The sequence below is a fragment of the Equus asinus genome, chromosome 20 (genome assembly GCF_041296235.1).
Source record: "Equus asinus isolate D_3611 breed Donkey chromosome 20, EquAss-T2T_v2, whole genome shotgun sequence".
Taxonomy (NCBI): domain Eukaryota; kingdom Metazoa; phylum Chordata; class Mammalia; order Perissodactyla; family Equidae; genus Equus; species Equus asinus.
In genome coordinates, this window is record NC_091809.1 from 60142424 (window position 1) to 60162727 (window position 20304).

A 20304-nucleotide genomic window follows, 5' to 3' on the forward strand; every position below is an offset into this window, starting at 1 on the left:
GTGCAACCACAGCTGACACGATGGAAATCAGGGGAATTAAACATAACTTAATAACGTCATAAACTTAATGAACATAACTGGTCTACTGACCACTCTTGCAATTATCACCTAGGTTTCCTTTTGTTACTAGCTATTGTTCTTTTTTCTCTCTGGAAAACCATTTTTCTGTTTATCCCAGCTGGACAATTTATTTACTGAGCTATTTTACTTTAGTTTCGGGTCTGTTTCTAAGAAAAACATTATGTAAATTATTCAATATTGAGTTCTAAGTAAGACTACTATACTTCTCAAATACTTAGACTGCCCCTCCTTGTTCACTCTAGAGGCCATTCTTCCCTAATCTAATATATTCTTCTGAATCAGACTAACTAAATCAGTTAGGTAAAGGTTGTACAACTCTGGCTCACAGGATCCAGAATGAAGGTAGCCTCATGTTATGGGACTTCAAGCCATCCAACATAAAGAGCACCACCTCTCAGAGCAACTCCCAAGTAAGAGGTGCAACGCCTATAGACAGAAGGTATGGTTATGAGCTAAGATGTACAAGCACTACATTTTGCACAAGATAAGGGAAACAATAAATTTCAAGCCCCACAAAATTAGTGTTATACTACGGTAAAGAAATCATACATAATAAAATATGAAATGTCTTCAGATTTGCCTCACCAAAACTGATGTGCCAATAATTTATTATATACACAAACACAGAAATAAATCATTTTCAAAGACAATCAAATCTACTTCTTACTCAAAGTTCAGGACCTACCACTTAAATTTATGTTTTTATTTATAAAACAAGAACTAATAATTTTCACTAATATAAGTGTTATATTTTGGAAATTTCAATAAATTTCAAAATTTATTTTGAAAGACTGTGTCAAGTTCTTCTCAGTTTCTTCTGTGCTGTTACATGTAATAAAGTCATTTAAGAATGAAGGAGACACACTTCTGCTTACAAACTATCATTGATGGGGAGAGTCTATGTGAAGAGTACAGAACATAAAGTTCAAAGGATTATATCTGTCCTGCAGAAGTTCCAAATGTCAAACTAACCTTAAGTTTAACCTGTCTACCAGTTACTACTGTAATCACCTTTTATTTCCTTTTATTACTACTATTCATTCTATTGGAAGACCATTAAGAAGCCAAAAAAGTTTTAAATATATTGTTAAAAACAACAAAGAAGAGTTTAAAGAAAGAATATATTTGAACCACATAAACAAACAGAAAGGTATTACATAAGAAAAAATAATGTAACAATTTATGTAAGTACCTAACATACGAGCATGCTCTTACAGCTAAAACAAAAAATAAAAAGGTAACATTGGTACTATATATATATATTTGACAAGTGTGCATTAAAGAATTCTCTAATATAAAACATTTAAAATGTGGAGAATACTTTTTCCAGATACAGAAAACAATTGTTAAGATAGGCACACCCACAATTCTTATAAAAACATGCTTATGGAAGGTAAAATTCATCTGAGCACTCTTCTCAGATGTGCAAAAGCTATGAAACTGTTAATCACTGGATACTGCCTCCTACTTTTGCACTGTTTGAGTTTCAACACTGACTGGTATGAATTATGAATTACACAATTAATTACTGTTATTCTTCAGTGTTTCTGTCAAGGTTCCATATAGAATGCATCTATTTAATATGAATACTGAAACAGCAATATTACTTGTATAAAAGTCACTTCCTTATGTTCTTTTTCTTTTTTAACAAAGGCACTATATTTAAAAAATAATTATTACAACAAATAGTGCTTTGGAAAATCTGAAACTCCAAATCAACGTGCTCCATCACTCATAAGTAGATCTAAGCAGCACTAACTGAAAAGAACACAAATGTAAAAAGCTGATAAATTTAAAGATTATAAAATTGGTTTATTGTAAAAGCAATTCAAGAATACCCAGTTAAAATCTTATCCCAATGCTATCCAATACAACCAAGAAGCAGTTAAACACTTTTACATTAGGAACAGGGACACAAAACAAGAAAGACCACATCAAGGCTGTGATTCCAACTCAGAAAGAGAAAGGACTCTTAGGCCTCCTTCAGGTCAGTACAGAGGGTACGATACAATCCAAGCACTGTGTCTGTCAGTTACCACAGTACTGCTACAACATTGAGGTATAACTGGGCAAATTAAAGTCAAGGGGAAACAAAGAACTCCATTTTCTTGTTTTGTGGGTGTACTTAAGTGACTGAAATTTTAGGAACAACTGCCTTTAATGACAAGGATGCAAGATGAGTCTTGATTAAGAAAAAGAAGCTTATAAAGTTATCTATCAAGGTCCCACTAAGTCTTCACAACCCCCCTCCCACCTTTCCACCCTCCCGCTAACCTAAAGCTACTCTGTTGATATATAAGATGTGATCTTAATTTGTGGCTTACTGGCAAATTGTAGGCACTCCTTCCAAGTAGCTTTGATCTTCTGCACATAAAAAACCCAACATGCTATATCATCCATATACTCAATTATGCATTCTAGGTAGAATTTCATTACTCTTTAAAACAAAAACAAAAATGATGCATTTGCACAGTGGCCATTTCCCCCTAGACTTATTTCAAGATTTAATCTTTCTGTTGTTTTCTTAATAGAAGCCTTAGAGTTAATTATTACGCATGATCGACCTATGAATCATTATATACAACATAGTGATTGCATTTTTTTGAGCACTGAAAGTACTTAATATAAAACTTCTTCCAACTTTTGCACTCCTCTAAATTGAAGGGTCAAATTACTCAGATTTTGTAATTAGGAAAAAAAAATCTATCTTCCCAAGCGGAGGCTTTTCATAGCAGTTTTAGCCAGGAAGAGATTTTATGTCTGTTATAAACCCTTGAAAATAAGGGCTTATTCTAGACACACTGAAAAACCCTTAATCATAGAGGTACTAGCTTGGTGCCACTATAATTCACAACCAACTATTACTTCATAGCTTATACTGAAGAGTTGATTCATGCTCATTTTGTTCCTTTAAAAAATACTCTTTGGAAACCATTATTACTCCTGTAGACACATACTCTAGTTATATCTCTTCCTGTAAAAATAAAAGTATAATCATGATTATCTCTATTTCTTTGCTAAATTCAACTACCAATATACATTTATTAATCTGATCACTTTACCAGCTAACTTGTGACCTTACAGTATCCTACATACTGTCGAGGGTCAATTCTTCTTAGCACATAGAAGTAGGAGCAAGTCTTATAAGTAAGAACAATCTTGTAGGCAATATTTCAAAGTAACCTTTAATGTGTTCATTACAAATGAGAACTAAAGTACTAGAATTTATTTACTTCCAAAACTAAGGCGAAGGTAAAACTTCCCAAGCTAAAGGAGGGTGCACCACTATATAAAGCTTACTTCTGTCAGGGATATTATGAACCTACTCAGTTATGTCCCATCAAAACTTAAAATTAGTCCAAGGAAGTAACAAGGGGAAAATAAAGCCATTTCTTGTTTGCTTCTTTCAAATTCATCAGATAATATTTATTGTGTACCCAGAGGGCATACAGTACTCCTCAAGGCACGATCCATAACAATAGCCCTTTCTAGAACACTAAACTACCTCAGCCATCTGCAGACGGCCCCAACCAGATTTAAACTACCTGTGAAATATAAACTACTAGTCATTTATTCTAAATGCATACATTCGAAGCTACCATTTTAAAATAAATTGGAAAGTAGGGAAACCTAAAAAAAGATACATTCTGCTATCACACTATCATAAACATCATAAGTGTGTGTGTGGGTATATATAGAGCAGATAATCAAGATTTAAATATGATGGTAAAAAATCAGGAAATGTAGATTTTACCAAAGGAACTACAATAACCGTCCCAAGCTACAACTATAAACAGATTCACTACTATGGTCATTTGCCTAGGTTCTGAAAAAAACCCAATCAACCCAAACAAAACAAAAACAAAACAAAACAAACCCACAATAAAACCAAAACCTATACTAGAGTAGGTGGCAATAATTAATATATTTCTATGGAAACTGTCTCATGCCTTATAAGCTCCTAAAATAAAATCAAGGTCACTATGTGACTAATGATAGCACTAGGAGAAAAAAGAACACTGAAAGGAAAACAGTCTTCAGCCTTAGTTTCAGCTATCTCTTCAGATCAGCATTGAGTACTTAATGTCAGATACAACATTTTTGGCTTGTCAGACCAGTAAGTCATGTTTTCCCACTGGCCAAAGGCAGCTGAAGAAACAACTGCTTGAACAAACTAAATGCTGTGACATGAAGCATTTGACTTCCAAGTCTGAGTATTTAGTTAAAATGATTGGTGAACATCTAACTGGGCAAAAGGAATGGCATCCATCATCCAAACAGGCTCACTTCCCCCAGCCCCCGAAACGAACAGTAGTTATAATAGCAAAAGAAACAAAAAAAGTTTTTTTTGATTCTTTAGAGCCAACTATGAAAGAGGTCAGCAATATATTAACAGCAGCAATGGACAAGGAAGAGCAAACTAGTGGATGAAAGAGTCTTGCTGGACGTTTGTTCATCTTTTTCTGTATTAGCCAGAAGATCGCAACTGGCTTATTTGGACATTTCAGGTATATATGTCTTATCTCCTTAGATCCTTCACAGATGTAGAATTCAGTCTACCTGAGGGCTCTATAACCATGTAAGAAAGCTTTCTTTATCTAGCTTGGTGGCAGCCAAAACAGACTCCATGTCATTAAGGATGTCAGAACTCAAAGCTTCCTGCAGACTTGGCATCAACTCCTCTCCTTCTATGTTCATTCCGTCTCCCTCCAGTGTTCCAAGGTCCACATTTGTCCCAGGAATGGCTTCAAGGTAGTCTGGGAAACGGTTCTGCTGTGAGGGTAGGGTGCTTTGGTTGATAGTATCACCTAGTTGGAAGAGAAGGAGAGAATAAGGTCTTTTTAGAAAAGCTGACACCAGAGCTGTATCACATGAGCATACAGAAATGCACAGAGAAAGAAAAGTACTCCTGACCCACCTCCTGAACTGATGCCCAGAGTTTATTTCAGGCCAAACCACCCGCAGATAACAAAATAACTCCAGGTTTACTTTTGCTCCAACATTTGTTCAGATACTGAACCAACAGCTTGACTGTTTATTACTATGTACTGAACACTGAAGGGGGTCATGAAAAAATTTAAAATCCCTTGAAAAATTATATACAGCAAGGGAGAAAGAACAAGTTCACTACATAACAGCATCACTACTTGACTCTCTTCCAGATATGCACCACCATAAGATAAAATATAAAAATGAATGGTATAGAACTGTCTTTCCCTTAAGTACACTTTGGGGAACACTAAAATAAAAGGACTGGATGAAAACTCTATTCTACTCTTGGAGATTCACATTCATAACAGGAAAACAAGCCTCCCAAAAGTCCCTGAACAAATAAATCTTCCTAGCTTTGCTTGCAGGTCTCCCAAATTTACCTGGCCACAGAACCGTTTTTGCACATGACAACATTAACGTTTGTTAGAGCTTCAATGGAACATGCTTTCAGAAAAAACTAGTATCAACACTTAAGTTTGGAGAAGAGAGAAATGGAGGACAGAGGAATAAGGAAACATGTTGTGAATGAGATGGGTTTGAAGTGACTCCTAAGGATAATTTAAGGTTTAGATAAGCAGGGAGGAGAGGGTGGTGTGGATTCTAGGAAGCATCAAAGCCATGAGCTGGATGATTACAGGCACAAAAGACTTGCCAAACACTCTCACAGGATGTCAGCTGAAGAACTAGCTAGTTTGGAGAACTCCTCCATTTCCCTGCCCATGCATGCCCTCTGACAGCTATCAAGTCCAGGGCGGTCAGTGGTCACCAGGTAAGCCAAAGGAGAAATGGTTCTTTAATTATTCCTGCGAAGTAGGTATTTCTTAGCTCCTGCAAAAACTTTGCATCTATTCTAATGATAAAGTAGGTGAGCCCCACCACCTAGCCTTTCCCACCAGGTTTCCAGAGCTCCATAATGCCTAAGTTGGACCAAAAACCCTCAGAGAAAAGAGGGAAGCAGATACTGCATCACACACAGAAACAGAGATATGAATCATATAGAAATCTCTCTCCAAAAATTAAGAATTAAGAATACAAATCTATAATAAGAGAGACTTCTAATAGGGTCCTCAACTGCTTTGACAATTAATATTTTAAATGCTAAAATAGGTCATCAGTTTTGTTCAAACAGAGCTAAGATATCCATGACATTTAAAAACTGGGAACCAAAGACTTAAATTACAAACTGCTATATAGAAACAAAGGCAGACTGGATATGAATTGAAGTTTACAGGATTTTAATTGGTTTTCTTTTCAATAATCTTTGCTCTCAACAGCTTATTAGACCTGGTGATAAAATGATCTATCTGACTGAAAGCCAGATTACTAAGAAGAATAAAGAATACCAACCTGTATCCATTTCATCAACACTGTTTAAGAAGTCATCTGGGGTTCGAGGGACACTGTAGCTGCTCATGCTTAGTCCACTGTCTGTACTCTCATCTCGAGAGTGGTAGGTGCCACTACAAGAATGAGAGTTAAAGACCGACAGAAAACATTTTTAAAATGATTTCAAAATAAAAATAAACACCTGCTGAGTACCAACATGATTCTCAAAGAGGATTAGTGAAAATTCCTGCCCTGCAATGTCTGAAACAAGTACTCTCCTTTGGGGCCCCATCCACAGCCCTTACGCTATGAAGTGAAATAGACAAGTTAATCCTAATTGAAGCTGGCAGCTTTAAGGGGCCAAGATCTCTCCTAAGGTTCTGCGCTTGGTGGCAATAAGGGAAAAAAAAGATACACTCAGTTTTCCTAGCTGACAGAAAATTCTCAGTACAGGTAGTCTCTCTGTAATACCATTTGCATCTGGGGATCCACAAAGCTCACTTATTTCAAGGTCTCAACCTTCCAAGCAGTGGCAGAACAGGCATGGGTCAAAACACAAACTCCAGGTGGGCGGTGAGACAGGTCTGCACTAGACTCACGTTAAATCCCCAGCTCTCATGTAGAGAGTTTAAGCCAAGGAAAAATCAACCCAAAATAAAGAACCAGAATTCCTTTTTGGACTAGGCCAAAACAGATGAGTCATTGCTGATAACTCCAGCTCAATCTTGCTTCTGTTGAAGGGGAAAAACCCCAAACACCTCAGCATAAATAGGAGTCCTTAGAGTTCCAGTTGAAGGAAAGATTAATAAAACAACAAAAAAACACTACAAGGCACTTATCTTGAGAAAAACAGAAATGTAAGCCAAGACAGATTTTTACTTCAGGCTAAAAGAAAAAGTTTCTCAGATTTACATACAAGTATGCTAAATATCCTCAGAACATTACTTTCATAAGTAGAACACTTTCCCAAGTTAGTAGCATGTAGACACCAGCTGGCACCGACTGTAAAATTTGGGGTTCTACTAATTCTAGAAAATCTTATGGTAAAGTGTAAAATAAAGGCAGTTTTATTCTTAATGGTCTCTGACCAGGATGTGAACTTCAACCTTCCCCATAGTTTGGACATTTAAACAGCTGTTCAGCTTACACAAAAGTTAAAAAACAAAAAACAACTAAGCTTTAAAAACAAGCTTTAACAGTTGCTCAAGGTTGAAAGCTCAGTCCCCCAAATTTCTGCCCTAAATTACTCAATGCATTTGCTGTCCTCTTCTCCCTCATTCTGTACATTGCAACCACTGGTTTACTCTAACGCTTCTGCGAGATTTTGGCAAGATTCAAAAGTCTAACGCAGATCCAAGAAAAGACAAATCTGCCTCTGAGACCATTTGTATACAATGCAGCCTTGCAGGAGAAAGCCTCAGGATGTGGTTTGTTTTTATTTTGCCTGCCCTGATCTGGGAAAAGGGCCTGGGCCTAGTCATCACTCTATTCCCACTGCTAAGTACAGGGCACATATCAGACACTCAAGACTCTGTTTCAGAAGAGCTGAATTTACACAGTTGTGCAGAGTTCCTTCCAAGCCACAGGGGAAGCACATGGGCGTTCCTGAGGACAGTTCACAGGGCCATTTCCCTGATTAGGAACTGCTCCCTGCAGAACCCCACTGCCTGCAGCCCTCACTCGTTCAATAACATTCATTGAGCATCTGCTACTAAGTGATGGGCATTAGACTAGGCTCTAAGGATACAGAGGTTAACGTTAACGACAACAAGAAAAACCTACAACTGATGCTTTTTGAGAGGCTCACGACTTCGGGGAGGGAGATGAACAAATACATGAATGAATCATACACAAGGGCTATGTGAGCAAAGTGCTTTCAGGACAAAGAGGAGGGAGCTTGAAAAATACAGGGGAAAGGTTTCACGGAGGGGACATCAGAGCCAGTTTTGAAGGATCTCAGGGTGAAAGGGGGGTAAAGGGGATGTCACACCACTACTAAGAGTCAACTCTGTGGCAAGTTAGGGAACAGTGTTTAGAGCTTAAGGAATATGTAAGAATCGAATGACAGGCAATGGGGAAACCAAAAGAGTTTTTGAAAAGAGAAACGTTATAGTCAGATGTGTGTTTTAGACACTGAGGGCATTACAGAGAGTGGACACAGAATTCTGCCCTTAGACTGATAACACTGAGGATCTACCACTCTGTGACTGTAACCAGAAAACAGAGTAACAAACTGTAGCCCAGCTCCCATCAAAAGTTTTAAGAAAGATCTTCACAAAGACTATCAAGAAGGGTATTCAGTCCACTCATTTTTCTAAATAGTCTAATTTTATCCCTGGATCAGTAGAGGCCTTCAATGAGATGGGTACTGGAATTATATTGATCTGAAATTTCCCTTGTGGAAAAAAAAAAAAAAGTTCTGTGGCTATGACCTTTACTAATTAAACGCAGTTTAAGTTCAGAACTATAATCTTGTATAATACACTCAATTTTTGGACAACTTTAAACTGAGGTATCAGAAGAGTAAATACAAACTCAAAATACATTTTAGATGGTTTTCCAAACCAAACCCACCAATTAGGCCACCAGCACTAATCTTAACACTGCGCAAGCCATGGGAAATTCTATTGTACTAAATATTTTGGTAGGATAAGATATTTCATTTTTCTTAGGATCATGAAGTTTTCAATTCAACTGGTGAGAAGTGAAAGGGCAGCATAATAGCTTTCCCAAACCAAGTATCTTTAAATATTTTTAAAAATGCATTGTTTAGAATTGGTTAAAAAACAAAAATGAAAAGCACAAAGAACAGAAAGTATTTGTTCCATATATATATATTTTTTTGCTGAGGAAAATTCACCCTGAGCTAACATCTATTGCCAATCTTCCTCTTTTTATATGAGAGCCACCACCACAGCATGGCCACTGACAGATGAGTGGAGTAGGACTGTGCCCAGGAACTGAACCTGGGCTGCCGAAGCGGAGGGCGGTGAACCTAACCACTAGGTCACCAGGGCTGGCCCTGTTCCATATTTTTAAAACTGAAATTCCATAAATATTTTACAACCTAGAAGAATGAATTGTAGTCAAATCTTAATTTTAAGTGGCTTTCTAGACAAAGAATATGACCTGTTTCAGCTTGCAGTTTTCAACATAGCGCTATATATAATCACATTTTTGTAATTTGCCTGAAATACAAGATTTGTGGTAACTCACCAAAAAACATCCTTAAGCTATGTTATTTTCAAATACTGCCTTTTAACATTAACACATTTTTTTTTGAAAGCGGCACAACCATAGATTTTATCTCCTTAAACTATAGCCCTTAAGAAATGAGGCCTTACAGGGCTATTGCAGTAAAACCTCTCAGGTTGAACACTCACGTGGAAAATTCCTTGCAATGATCCTTACAATGTAGCCCTAAGTAGATTTAAGATGCAGTTCACTTGCTTTCATAGAAAGGCATTCACAAGTTCCTTCATGATCCTGTAATTTTAACTGTTAGTCAACAGTATAGGCAGAAGCAAACACGTGACTGAATAAGTATCCACTCTACAAGTCTGAACATCTCACTTCCTCTCACAGGAGCCTGCTTTTAATCCTCAAGTTTTATTGTACTTGCCATTTATGGAGAGATTCATTTACAGCTACGGTTTTTGGCCCACACAGATGTTCAAACAGCTTATTACAAGTACCAAGGAGAATAATCTTAAAGCTATGATCCTCTTCAGATATCGGCCAGTAGCCAACTCTAACTAACCTGTTAAGAAAGGGATCTGAGCTATTGGTCGTCATTGTTCTCAATTCCTGAGACATCCCAGGAGAAGATACTGGATTTTGAGTCCCACCATCCTGCTCCAGTGTTGGTAACTGGCTACGGAGAGCTAATTCCTAGAAAACAAACACAAACAGAATCACAGAATTTACTAATTAACAAATTTATTGTTAGGTTTAAAGAAATAAAGCGCACATTAGGGTAACCATGTACACATAAAGTTGAATATTAACATATATTTTAACGTTAATAAGTTTCCCAGAGAGACCAAGTTCTTCTATCCATTTCAAGTGACTGAAAATTAAATTATATAAATTGAAAGTGTATCTAGTCTTACGAACTCCAAAAAACACATATACTTTACTACCTAGTTTCATTTTGTTATTTTCCTTACTCTGGCAGATACTCTCAAATCCCTCCTTTGGGGCAGGATGGCAAGTCTGGTCTTCCAAAAAAGAATTCTTCTTAAAGTTTATTTTTACTCACCAACCTTCATATGATTTTTTGTGTTCAGTACCAGTAATAAAAACAAAGTTGGAAGAACAACATTTGATGATTTACCATAAGATACCAATTCCCTCCACTGCCCCATGCATTGTTCTATACTTTGCTATCAAGTGTTTCATTTTGACTTCAAGTTTTTCTATCTTGAACTACCTTCAGGGGCATCCAACAATTTCTTTCTGGAAACCTGAGCAAAAGCTATGGGCCACTACTACCCTGATGGTTCCAGAAGGTCAGCCTCAACAAGCTTCAAACATTCGAGGCCTCAGCCTTATATTTCCCCAGAGCCTCAAGGCTAGGTCTTCTCACTCTGGCCAATCTCTAACACATTCATTACTACTCTATCCTTTTTCTCATCTTTTCATCCATTCATTGTTCCCTTCTCTAAGAATTTCCACTGTCTCTCTCAAGGCCTCATAAACATCATCGCTGCTAGAGCATCAGCTTCCTGTCCTTCAACTTTTCTGGTTTGACTTGAACTATGGCTTTTAATCACAAAGGACACTGCCCTGGCTGCAGCCTTTCTGAGCCAAGCTTACTCACTGAGGCACACACCCACCGTCCCCAGTCCCCTCACTCCCACAGTCATCACTGGGTCGAGAGGCAGTGAGAGATATCCTCTGAGCTCTATATCACCATTTCTATACTACAAATTCTTCCTCATGCAAAAATCACTTCTTTTTATTCAAGTTTATGCCTTCTGGATATACCATCCTTTAAACGTGAGTTTCTTAACCTGAGGATCATGACAGAATGGAGAGGGTCTCTGAACTTGGATGGAGGAAAAAAAATACCACTAACTGCAAACTGAAATTTACCATTTTCTTCAATTACAAATATAAGCAACAACAGTAGTATTTACTATACCTTTGACTTTTCAACAATAGGAGACATTTTCATATCATGTTGCAGCTGTGGCAAATATCTTAAAATACCATTTATGCTCATTACGATGTCAATATCATAGTAGTTGTGAGACATGTTTGTTATTTATACATTTTTAGTTGGATGATTCACTCAAAATGACAGCTCCTTGACTTTCTGGATTCCAATGATCTTCATCTCCACCTCCCTCAATCACCCACTTGCACAGCCAAGACCCTGTTATTTAAAACCAAACCAACTTCTAAAATCTTCAGTCATGTTTCGGACAATAATCAGTGTTTCACTTCATTGCAACTATATCCATCACTTTGGAACTGTCAACATCCATGCACAAAACCTATACAGTCATGTGCCTGCACTAATGCCGTCTCAGTCAACGGCACATTGCATATATGACGGTGGTCCCATAAGATTAGCACCATATAGCCTAGGCGTGGAGTAGGCTAGATTTGTGTAAGTACACTCTATGATGTTTGCACAACAACGAAATCACCTGACAATGCATTTCTCAGAATGCATTCCCATGGTTAAACGATGCACAACTATATTGTAATGCATGACTATATATGGTAATCTGTCACTGAAATTCCTATATCTCTAAATTACAATGATACTGACCACTTCACCATTGTATTTCAATTGTTAAGTCCCTCGGTAATACCCTGGAACTGGCTTAGAAATTTCTCCCCAGAAATCTTGGATGCACTCATTCTGCTTTCTGGGACCATATTTTTTCTTTCCACCCAGTTCCTGCATGACCTCACTCACACTGTACCAGCCTTCCAACCTCAGGGACTCCAGTTCCTTCCCTCTACTACTATTCCAGTCTATTGGCTTCCTTTTGGTTTCCTATTTTTTCCCCCTTCCTTACAAGCTTCAACTCACGGCTGGTCATTTGAAATACACAAGTACTTTTCACATTCCTGATATACACATATCTCAACACAGCAAATTCCAAACCCGAATCAGTATTAAAAATGTGCTTGCTTCATTTTTATACTGAGATTGATAAGAAATGCCAGAGAAAAATCACACAGCTGTCCAGACTGTTCATATAAAGTAATAGTCTTTGGCCTTGGCTGGACCCTTAGTACCACTCACTGATTTCTTGTTTTGGCCTTGGTCAGTTTTCTCTCACACTCTCATGGTCACTACTGCAAATCTGGCACACTCTCCTCAAACCCCTATTCAGTCAAGTCCATTTCTATCTCTCCCCCATTTAAATAAGAAGATTGAGGCCATCAGGCACAATTTATGGTTTTCTGGCTCCTCCTGCCATCCCTTCCCTGTTCCCCCCAAAGCTATCTTCACTCATACTCATCTTTATAACTTTTCTTCCAGTCTCAGAAAATGGTTTTCTTGCCCCTCCTCCTGTTTAAACCTAACTCACTCTCCCAGTAGCTTCTGGGGATCCATTTTGTTTTCTCTCTATCCTCTATCTTTGATTTCTCCCATTCCCATCTTGCAAAGTGACAAGTGACTTTAAAATGACGAGGGTGTGCTCCCTGCAGGTCCATAGTATGACACATTCTCTCTTGGTCATGTTTTTCCATATGCTCTTCTTGACTAGAACACTTTCTTTCTTATTTAAGACTCAGTTACCTTCTCTAGGTAATTCTGCATGATGGGTCCCATCTCCACCTTCAAACTGGATTAGACAGATAGACATAATTCTTTAACACCCTAAACATACATATGTAACAGGATCTTAGCACTTAACACATAATATTGTAATTATTTCTTTATTTCTTCTCTGTCCCTTAAGGGCACATTGAATGAATGAATGGACTGTTTTAGAGCATAAAACAATAACTTCTAATACTTTGAAGAATTTATGTTGCTATTAAAATATGAGGATGTAAACAGCAATAAATTTTAAAGTGAATAAAATAGGCTCTGGATGAGGCTGATGCCTAGGGTTCTGTGAGGAAGCTGTAGGTCTTTCAAAATACAGCAGTGTTTGCAAATATCTTGAAAAGAGCTTCATCTGCTTTCTATCCAAGGTAGCATGCCTCATGTTTCTGTGTACCTAGTTTTGAACTCCTTGTAGCATAAAGCAAGTACATGACATGGCACTAACCAGTAAATCACTCTGAAATAACTGAATAAATTCGTAATAACTTTCATATTGTTTTTACAACTTTTTGTTTACTCTCTTTGATACAGTTCCCACTTTTTCAAGATAGTTTTATGAGGTTAAAGCTAATTGTCATGTGCAGACTCTCCATGTTTCTGCTAACTTTGAATTTTGCTACTTTCCTTGTTCAAAGTGTCAAATTTTTACTTTTTGCTGCCTTTAAAAATTGAACTTCTACTGTGGGCAGACATTGCAGAACTAACTATCCACATTTACAAAGAAAGGTAAATTAGAGATGTGAATAAGAAAGCAAATTGTTCCAAGTTGCCTAAGAAGATGTACAGTCCCCTAAAGGGCTATGGAAACACACTTCTCAGCAAGTCTATATTTGAGCCATAACTAAGAATAACTAACTGAGGGATTCATCTAAATGGAACCTGAAATGATCAAGGAAAACAATGCCACTCTATTTACTGGTAGGGTGGTAGGGTGTTAGTATTATTAATCAAATAGAGAAGAATTTGGCATGAAAACGAAACAATGTGATAAGGCTAATGATACAAATAACATACACAGATTATAGAAATCATACTCAAGGTATGAATATTCAGCTCAGTTTTGAAACTTCCGTTACAGCAAAAAGAACATGGCTAATTAGATGCCTTAGATAATTTTTTAACAGCTTTACTGAGTCACAATTGATGTATAATAACTTACACATATATTATCTAAAAATGGATATTCTTATATAGCTCAGTATTTGCTAAAGACAAAGTTGCTTTAAGTAATTAAAGTTGACTTGGCAGGCCCCGCCCCCAAGTCATTAATTCTTACGTTAATATTTTTATCTGCTGTGAATATAATTTATTTCACTGTGTTCAATAAGGAAGATGAAAATTTTTGTTGCTATTTTAAAGAAATTGTCAAAAATGGGGGAGGGAAACTATGTATTTATGTAGGAAAAGAAGCCAATCTTTTTTCTCCTTTCATAACCTATGACTCTGGAGTTCAACTGAATATAAAAACAGTAACTTCTCCTTCCCACATAAACACACATACACGCATGCGCACACACACCCACACAGAGATAGTTTTGTTTTTGTGTTTTACTGAGGAAGATTAGCCCTGAGCTAACATCTGTGCCAATCTTCCTTTACTTTCTATATGTGGGTTGCTGCCACAGCATGGCTTGATAAGTGGTATAGGCCAGTGCCTGGGATCCGAACCCAAGAACCCGTGCTGCTGGAGTGGAGTGTATTGAACTTCACCACCATGCCATGGGGCCGGCCCCTGAGATACTTTTAAGAGGCAGATCTTAAAAGTGAAAATTAAAATTTGGGGAAGTGTCCTACTCTATGCTTTACCCTCATCAGATCTGAAGGAGAATGAACATGGAGTCAGAGCTAATGGAAAGAGTTCTTCCCTAAGCTAGCCGGCTTCCAGTGAGGAATACATAAGTCATGGGTTCTCATTGTGAGTAAGCTTTATAATTCCTCGTATTCTTGGTCAAGAATTGTAAGTGTGAAAGTCAACACACTGTGTGAAATTAAGAATTTTAGAAGTAAAATATTGAAAACTTGTTTCAGAGCTGTACAGACCTTTTGGTAGTTAGAGAAAAATAATTTTAATATGGATAAGTATGAAATGAAGTTACATAATCTGAATTTTTAAATAAAAAATATATTCCATATAAACTCTCCATTATACTGCACTTCAAAATAAGCCTGTATATCCATGTAGAATAAGCCTATTCTATTGCAATAAAGTAATTTTATCAAAACACATTTTGGATGAATATGAACATTATTTTGTAATTGGGTAAATCTAGCATAGCTGTTTTAAAAATAAGCCTTGGGACATAATTGGACTGTCTACAAAAACAGTCCAATGTTTCAGTTGAAACATTTTGTGTTGAAAGTTACGTCTATCTCTAAGGAGTTTTTTATCCTGAACAAATGCCTAAAGTTAGAATTATGAGCTAAAAATACAAGTTCGTTAAGCTTCTCTTTTCCCAAAGGTAGTTAGAATAGTTTGACAGACTTTCCAAAATGGAGAAGTAAGCAAGTTATAGAAAATTCAGCCAAAATTTAATCATGCTTCTGTATTTCAAAGGTCAAAAAGTTCTTTTGGAGTATTTGACTTTTCCTAAATGAAGCAAGTATTTTTAGCTCATATTCTTCTGTAATAATATAAAAATGTGGTGGCTTTTCCCATTGAGCTTGTAAATCTTAGCTAATCTGGGACACATTTGGAGTCACAGCTATCTGCACTATAAGTAAAACTGATGGTCCCAGCTTGGTCTGGAGGAAACTTTCCAGGATGGTTTATAAAGGAAAACACGAATTTGCCTGCTTTACAGAGTGGACTTTTATGGACTTAGGACCCAGATATAAGCTATTGGCTCTTTTTATATTTGCCCCCTCTCGTTTATAGCCATATCATCTCTCATAGGGTAAAAGACACTTTAAGATAATATGTATCTGGTAGTTAAAAGTTTTCTGGCCCCATATACAATCAATGCTTTGGCACATCATTTAAAAAAATATGGAGAAAGGGAACTCTGTTGTAGTCAGCAGTCTGGAAACATTTATAGCATTTCTAGGTTATTAAATTCTTAGGGTATCCAAGAGAAATGAAAGCATATATCTCCACAAAGTCAAAATTTAGAAACAAGTGTCTATCAAGAGGCGACTAAGCAATGGTAGTACATCCCTACAATGGAATACTCATTAGCAATAAAAAGGAATGAACTATAGATACAATATGAATGAATCTCAAAATAATCATACCAGATGAAAGTTACGATTCCATTTATAGAATATTCTATAAAATACAATGTCAATTTTACTTTCTGAAAGCAATTTTGTCTTTAGCAAATACTAAGCTATGTAAGAGTATATCCATTTTAAATAATATATGGCACACAAGCGAAGGTCTCTCATCCTGCCCTGTAATCAATTTATTTAAGGAAGGCTGGTTTAGTGAACTAGAAATCCAAATTTAGAAATGGAGAATAACTCTAAAAATATACATCTTATAAACAGTTTGTCTTAGTAATAGCAGTTTATGTCAACAATTCTAAAAATAGGGGGAAAAAAGCCATTTCTTCCAACTGTTCAAGATAGGTCTTGCCATACCTCATTTCTCTACACATCTTTAAATACTCAGAATATTTCATTATGTCTCAAGTTATTAAAACATTTAGCCAATACTTAGAATGCTTTTTGTTTTTTGCTGTTTGTGCCATTAATTAAGAATAGAATATTCATGGGAAAACACCTAAATGAATCTGTGGCTTATCCAATATTAGGGCTCAAAAAGAAGAGAGACAATCTTGGACAAAGTATTAACTGGATTCTGAAACAGCTTTTCTAGTGTCTGTTATCAGGAAAGACAGTTTGGAGGAAAAAAAGCCAAATTCTTTGCTTTTATTAAATTCAGAAAAAAGCAAAAAAAGATTGATGGCAATTGTTTTCACATGGCTCTGAACAGTGATATTATTTTGGTCTATCTGACTAAAACTATGGACATCAGAACCTTTTCATCATTGTGAGCTAATGATGTAGTACAGTATCCTCAAGATTAATACTGTGGATTTTATCACTCACTAAACCAGCAACTGACCTGTTGCATATTTATTACTACCCATAAGGAATGACAACTACTCAATATTCATTAGTTGCAAAATATTTATAGCTATAATTTCTAAGAAGATTAAAGCAATTATCTGCTCAGAAATAAAGTTAAGATATCTATATACAGCAGTCTTGTTTCTATTTTCTGGGTAGTTTCAAGAATTCTGATGAGGCCACTTGAGGATGAGCTTTGACATAGCCCTTAGAAGAAATGGAGAATCTTAATCAGTAAGAAGGAAGGGGGAAAGCCAGGTATTCACTAAAGGGAAAAGCTCATGAGCAGAACCATGGCAATAAGACAGAAGAGTGCACTCGGCTGAAGGAAGAGTAACTGGCTTGATCAGAATTGGTGAGAGAGAAGGCTACTGACCACAGACCATGAGCCAGGCTGCAGAGTTTAGATTTGATCTCATAGGTATTAGTGAACCATACGTAATAAGAACCACATTCTTAAGCACAAGAGAAGGTAAAAATATTCACACTCATGTGGTACTATCTTTCCTCCAAGTGTTTCAAAAGATTTTGAAACAGAAGCTGGGATGCATTCCTAACCACTCTCAAAAGGTCTCCAATTTACAAAGGAGCAATTGATGTATTAGAAAGAGATCTAACTAGAAAATTGAGCATTACATGCTCAATCTCATAGAGCAAAGATGATTACAGTTTCAAAAAGTTTTTTCTGAGAATAGAAGCTGCTTTTGAAACATAAAAATAGTGAATAATCAAAATGAAATAAAAAATTTAAAGCTCTATGAGGACAAGTTTTTCCAAAATTCTGCAAACAAACCCTAACAAATTACAGTGATAATTTCCATCTTTAACTAAGAAGATATACTATCGCCGTTAAAGTTGCTTAATTTTTCAGAATTTTGCATTAATCTCACCCATACTAACATTACTTTCCACGGCCAGAGAATCCTACAATACAGACATGTTTAGTTAATCCTATTTGGAAGTACTTAAAGACAGCTTTTGAAACAAGTAATTTGTAAGCATTTTGAAGCTTGGTACCTTCCCACATCCCACAGTATACGATGTATATAATTATCAAATAGTGACAATGATTTCACGTTGCTTATTAACTCACCTGTACTAATTTCTATTAGAAAAGTAAAAAAAACAAACAAAACAAAAAAACCAAAGTTTGAATAACAGTGCCTGGCACTCAAATATTGAATGGATCTGTCCCTTTTTCTCCGTTATTCCTTTATACATTCTGTTCTTTGAGACTAGAAAGCTCTTTCTGGCTTTATTGATTATCCTGGTAACCATATTTAAAGCCATCTTCACTTAAGATATGATCCTCCGGGGCTAGCCCCGTGGCTGAGTGGTTAAGTTTGCGTGCTCTGCTACAGACGGCCCAGTGTTTCATTGGTTCGAATCCTGGGCACAGACATGGCACTCCTCATCAAGCCATGTTGAGGCAGCGTCCCCCATGCCACAACTAGAAGGACCCACAACGAAGAATATACAACTATGTACTGGGGGGCTTTGGGGAGAAAAAGGAAAAAAATAAAATCTTGAAAAAAAAAAAAAGATATGACCCTCCTTTGTGAAATCTTTCCTGACATCTACCTTCGGGTCATTTAGAAAATATGTAGGAGGACAAAAACAGAAATGCTTGCTTCATACAAATACCACCAGGTTCCATGTATTTGAGATACTCCAAATTTAACCCTATATTGGAAATTCTTATATTTATTGACATTTTCACAGTTGTGCCAGATAAATACATTGACGACTATAACTTTATATAACAAATCAATATCTTATTCTCTAGCATATACAAAATTGATTTTAAAAAACCTGTCGTTCAGGTCTTTTTCTCTGGCTTAAACAAATCTAAGGAATCAACTCTGCAATTTTAATAGCATATAAATTTAACAGAATTTTTATTACTTATAAGCCTCACCTTTCTAAAGTTTAACTGCTAAAAAAAAGTACCTAAGAACTCCTAACGATAATTTTAATAACAGCAACGATTTACACCTACACTCAAGTATGAAATAAAGACCTAGAAGCATTTATTTATCAGATTTAAGATCTCAGTAGAAAAAGAAGAAACAATTTCAAAAGACTTTTGGCATGAAGGACTTTTTGCTTGAATCCAAACCTTGTTTGAGTTAATTTCTGCTCCTATATTAGTTACCACTTCATTTATCACGAATAAAAGCCTTCCAAAAGCAAGGAAAAAATGTGTTCACTTTATAAAGATCCAATGCTACTGTGCTCTTCCCAGTCAAATGTGGTATTAGTGGGCCTCACTGCAATAATATCTTGCTCTTCTTTAGCAAAGAAGACTTTCATGAGTTATTCCCTTATCTGGTCTCTTGACTAATGGAGGCATTTATAAGATTGATAAAGAATAGTTTTTCCTTTCACAAAGTTAACTGGTCTCAATGAGGACTATTATCTGATTTGATCAGCATGGTGCTCCAGTGGACAAGTTAACAATATCCAAAATGAGGGGAGTTTTGCCAACTCTCACTTCTACAGCTGATTCTAGCACAATGCACTTACTTAGCCTAGTGCAGAAGAGCTATGTAGAATATGAGGTGTTTCATTGTTGCTTCTGACTACGTGAGAAAAGTACAATGATCCCCTAGCTCCTAATTCTTTCAAATCTTGTGAACCCTGAACAAAGAGAATCTCTTTGGCTTCAAAAATAAGATTCTTCCCACAAGTCAGATAAGTGCCTGTGTTAGAAGGAAAAATGGCCACAATCTTTCCATCTAAAAAAGATGCCTTCACAACCACTGCTCCCTTGGGTTCATCAGGGAGAAACGTTGATAAAAGCCAAGAAAGAAACCCAAAACACCACCCAGGCAGATCCTTCTCTCTTCTGATAATTTTGATATTCTCCTTTGGAATGTCCACTAGAAAGAATTTTTCCTAATAGTATCATTATGACTCAATAAGATTTCCTAAAGTAGCCTACCCAAGTAAATAATCTGCACTACCTTTGTTACTTTTCAAATTATTAATTCCTATAAATCATTATAAATATTATTTTAAGCTAAGCAAATAAA

General features: G+C 36.4%; 1 protein-coding gene across 12 annotated transcripts in view; it reads right to left on the bottom strand.

Moving 5' to 3' along the window:
• Positions 1–1183: 1183 nt before the first annotated feature.
• YAP1 (Yes1 associated transcriptional regulator) overlaps positions 1184–20304 on the bottom strand; it is a 112669-nt gene continuing 93548 nt past the window's right edge. For all 12 annotated transcript variants that reach the window (XM_070490385.1, XM_070490383.1, XM_070490384.1 and 9 more), the window contains 3 exons: positions 10160–10290; positions 6421–6533; positions 1184–4889 (listed from right to left, as the gene is read on the bottom strand). In XM_070490385.1, the coding sequence (XP_070346486.1) occupies positions 4651–4889; positions 6421–6533; positions 10160–10290 (483 nt within the window). In that variant the 3' untranslated portion in view covers positions 1184–4650. The remainder of the gene's footprint in view (positions 4890–6420; positions 6534–10159; positions 10291–20304) is intronic.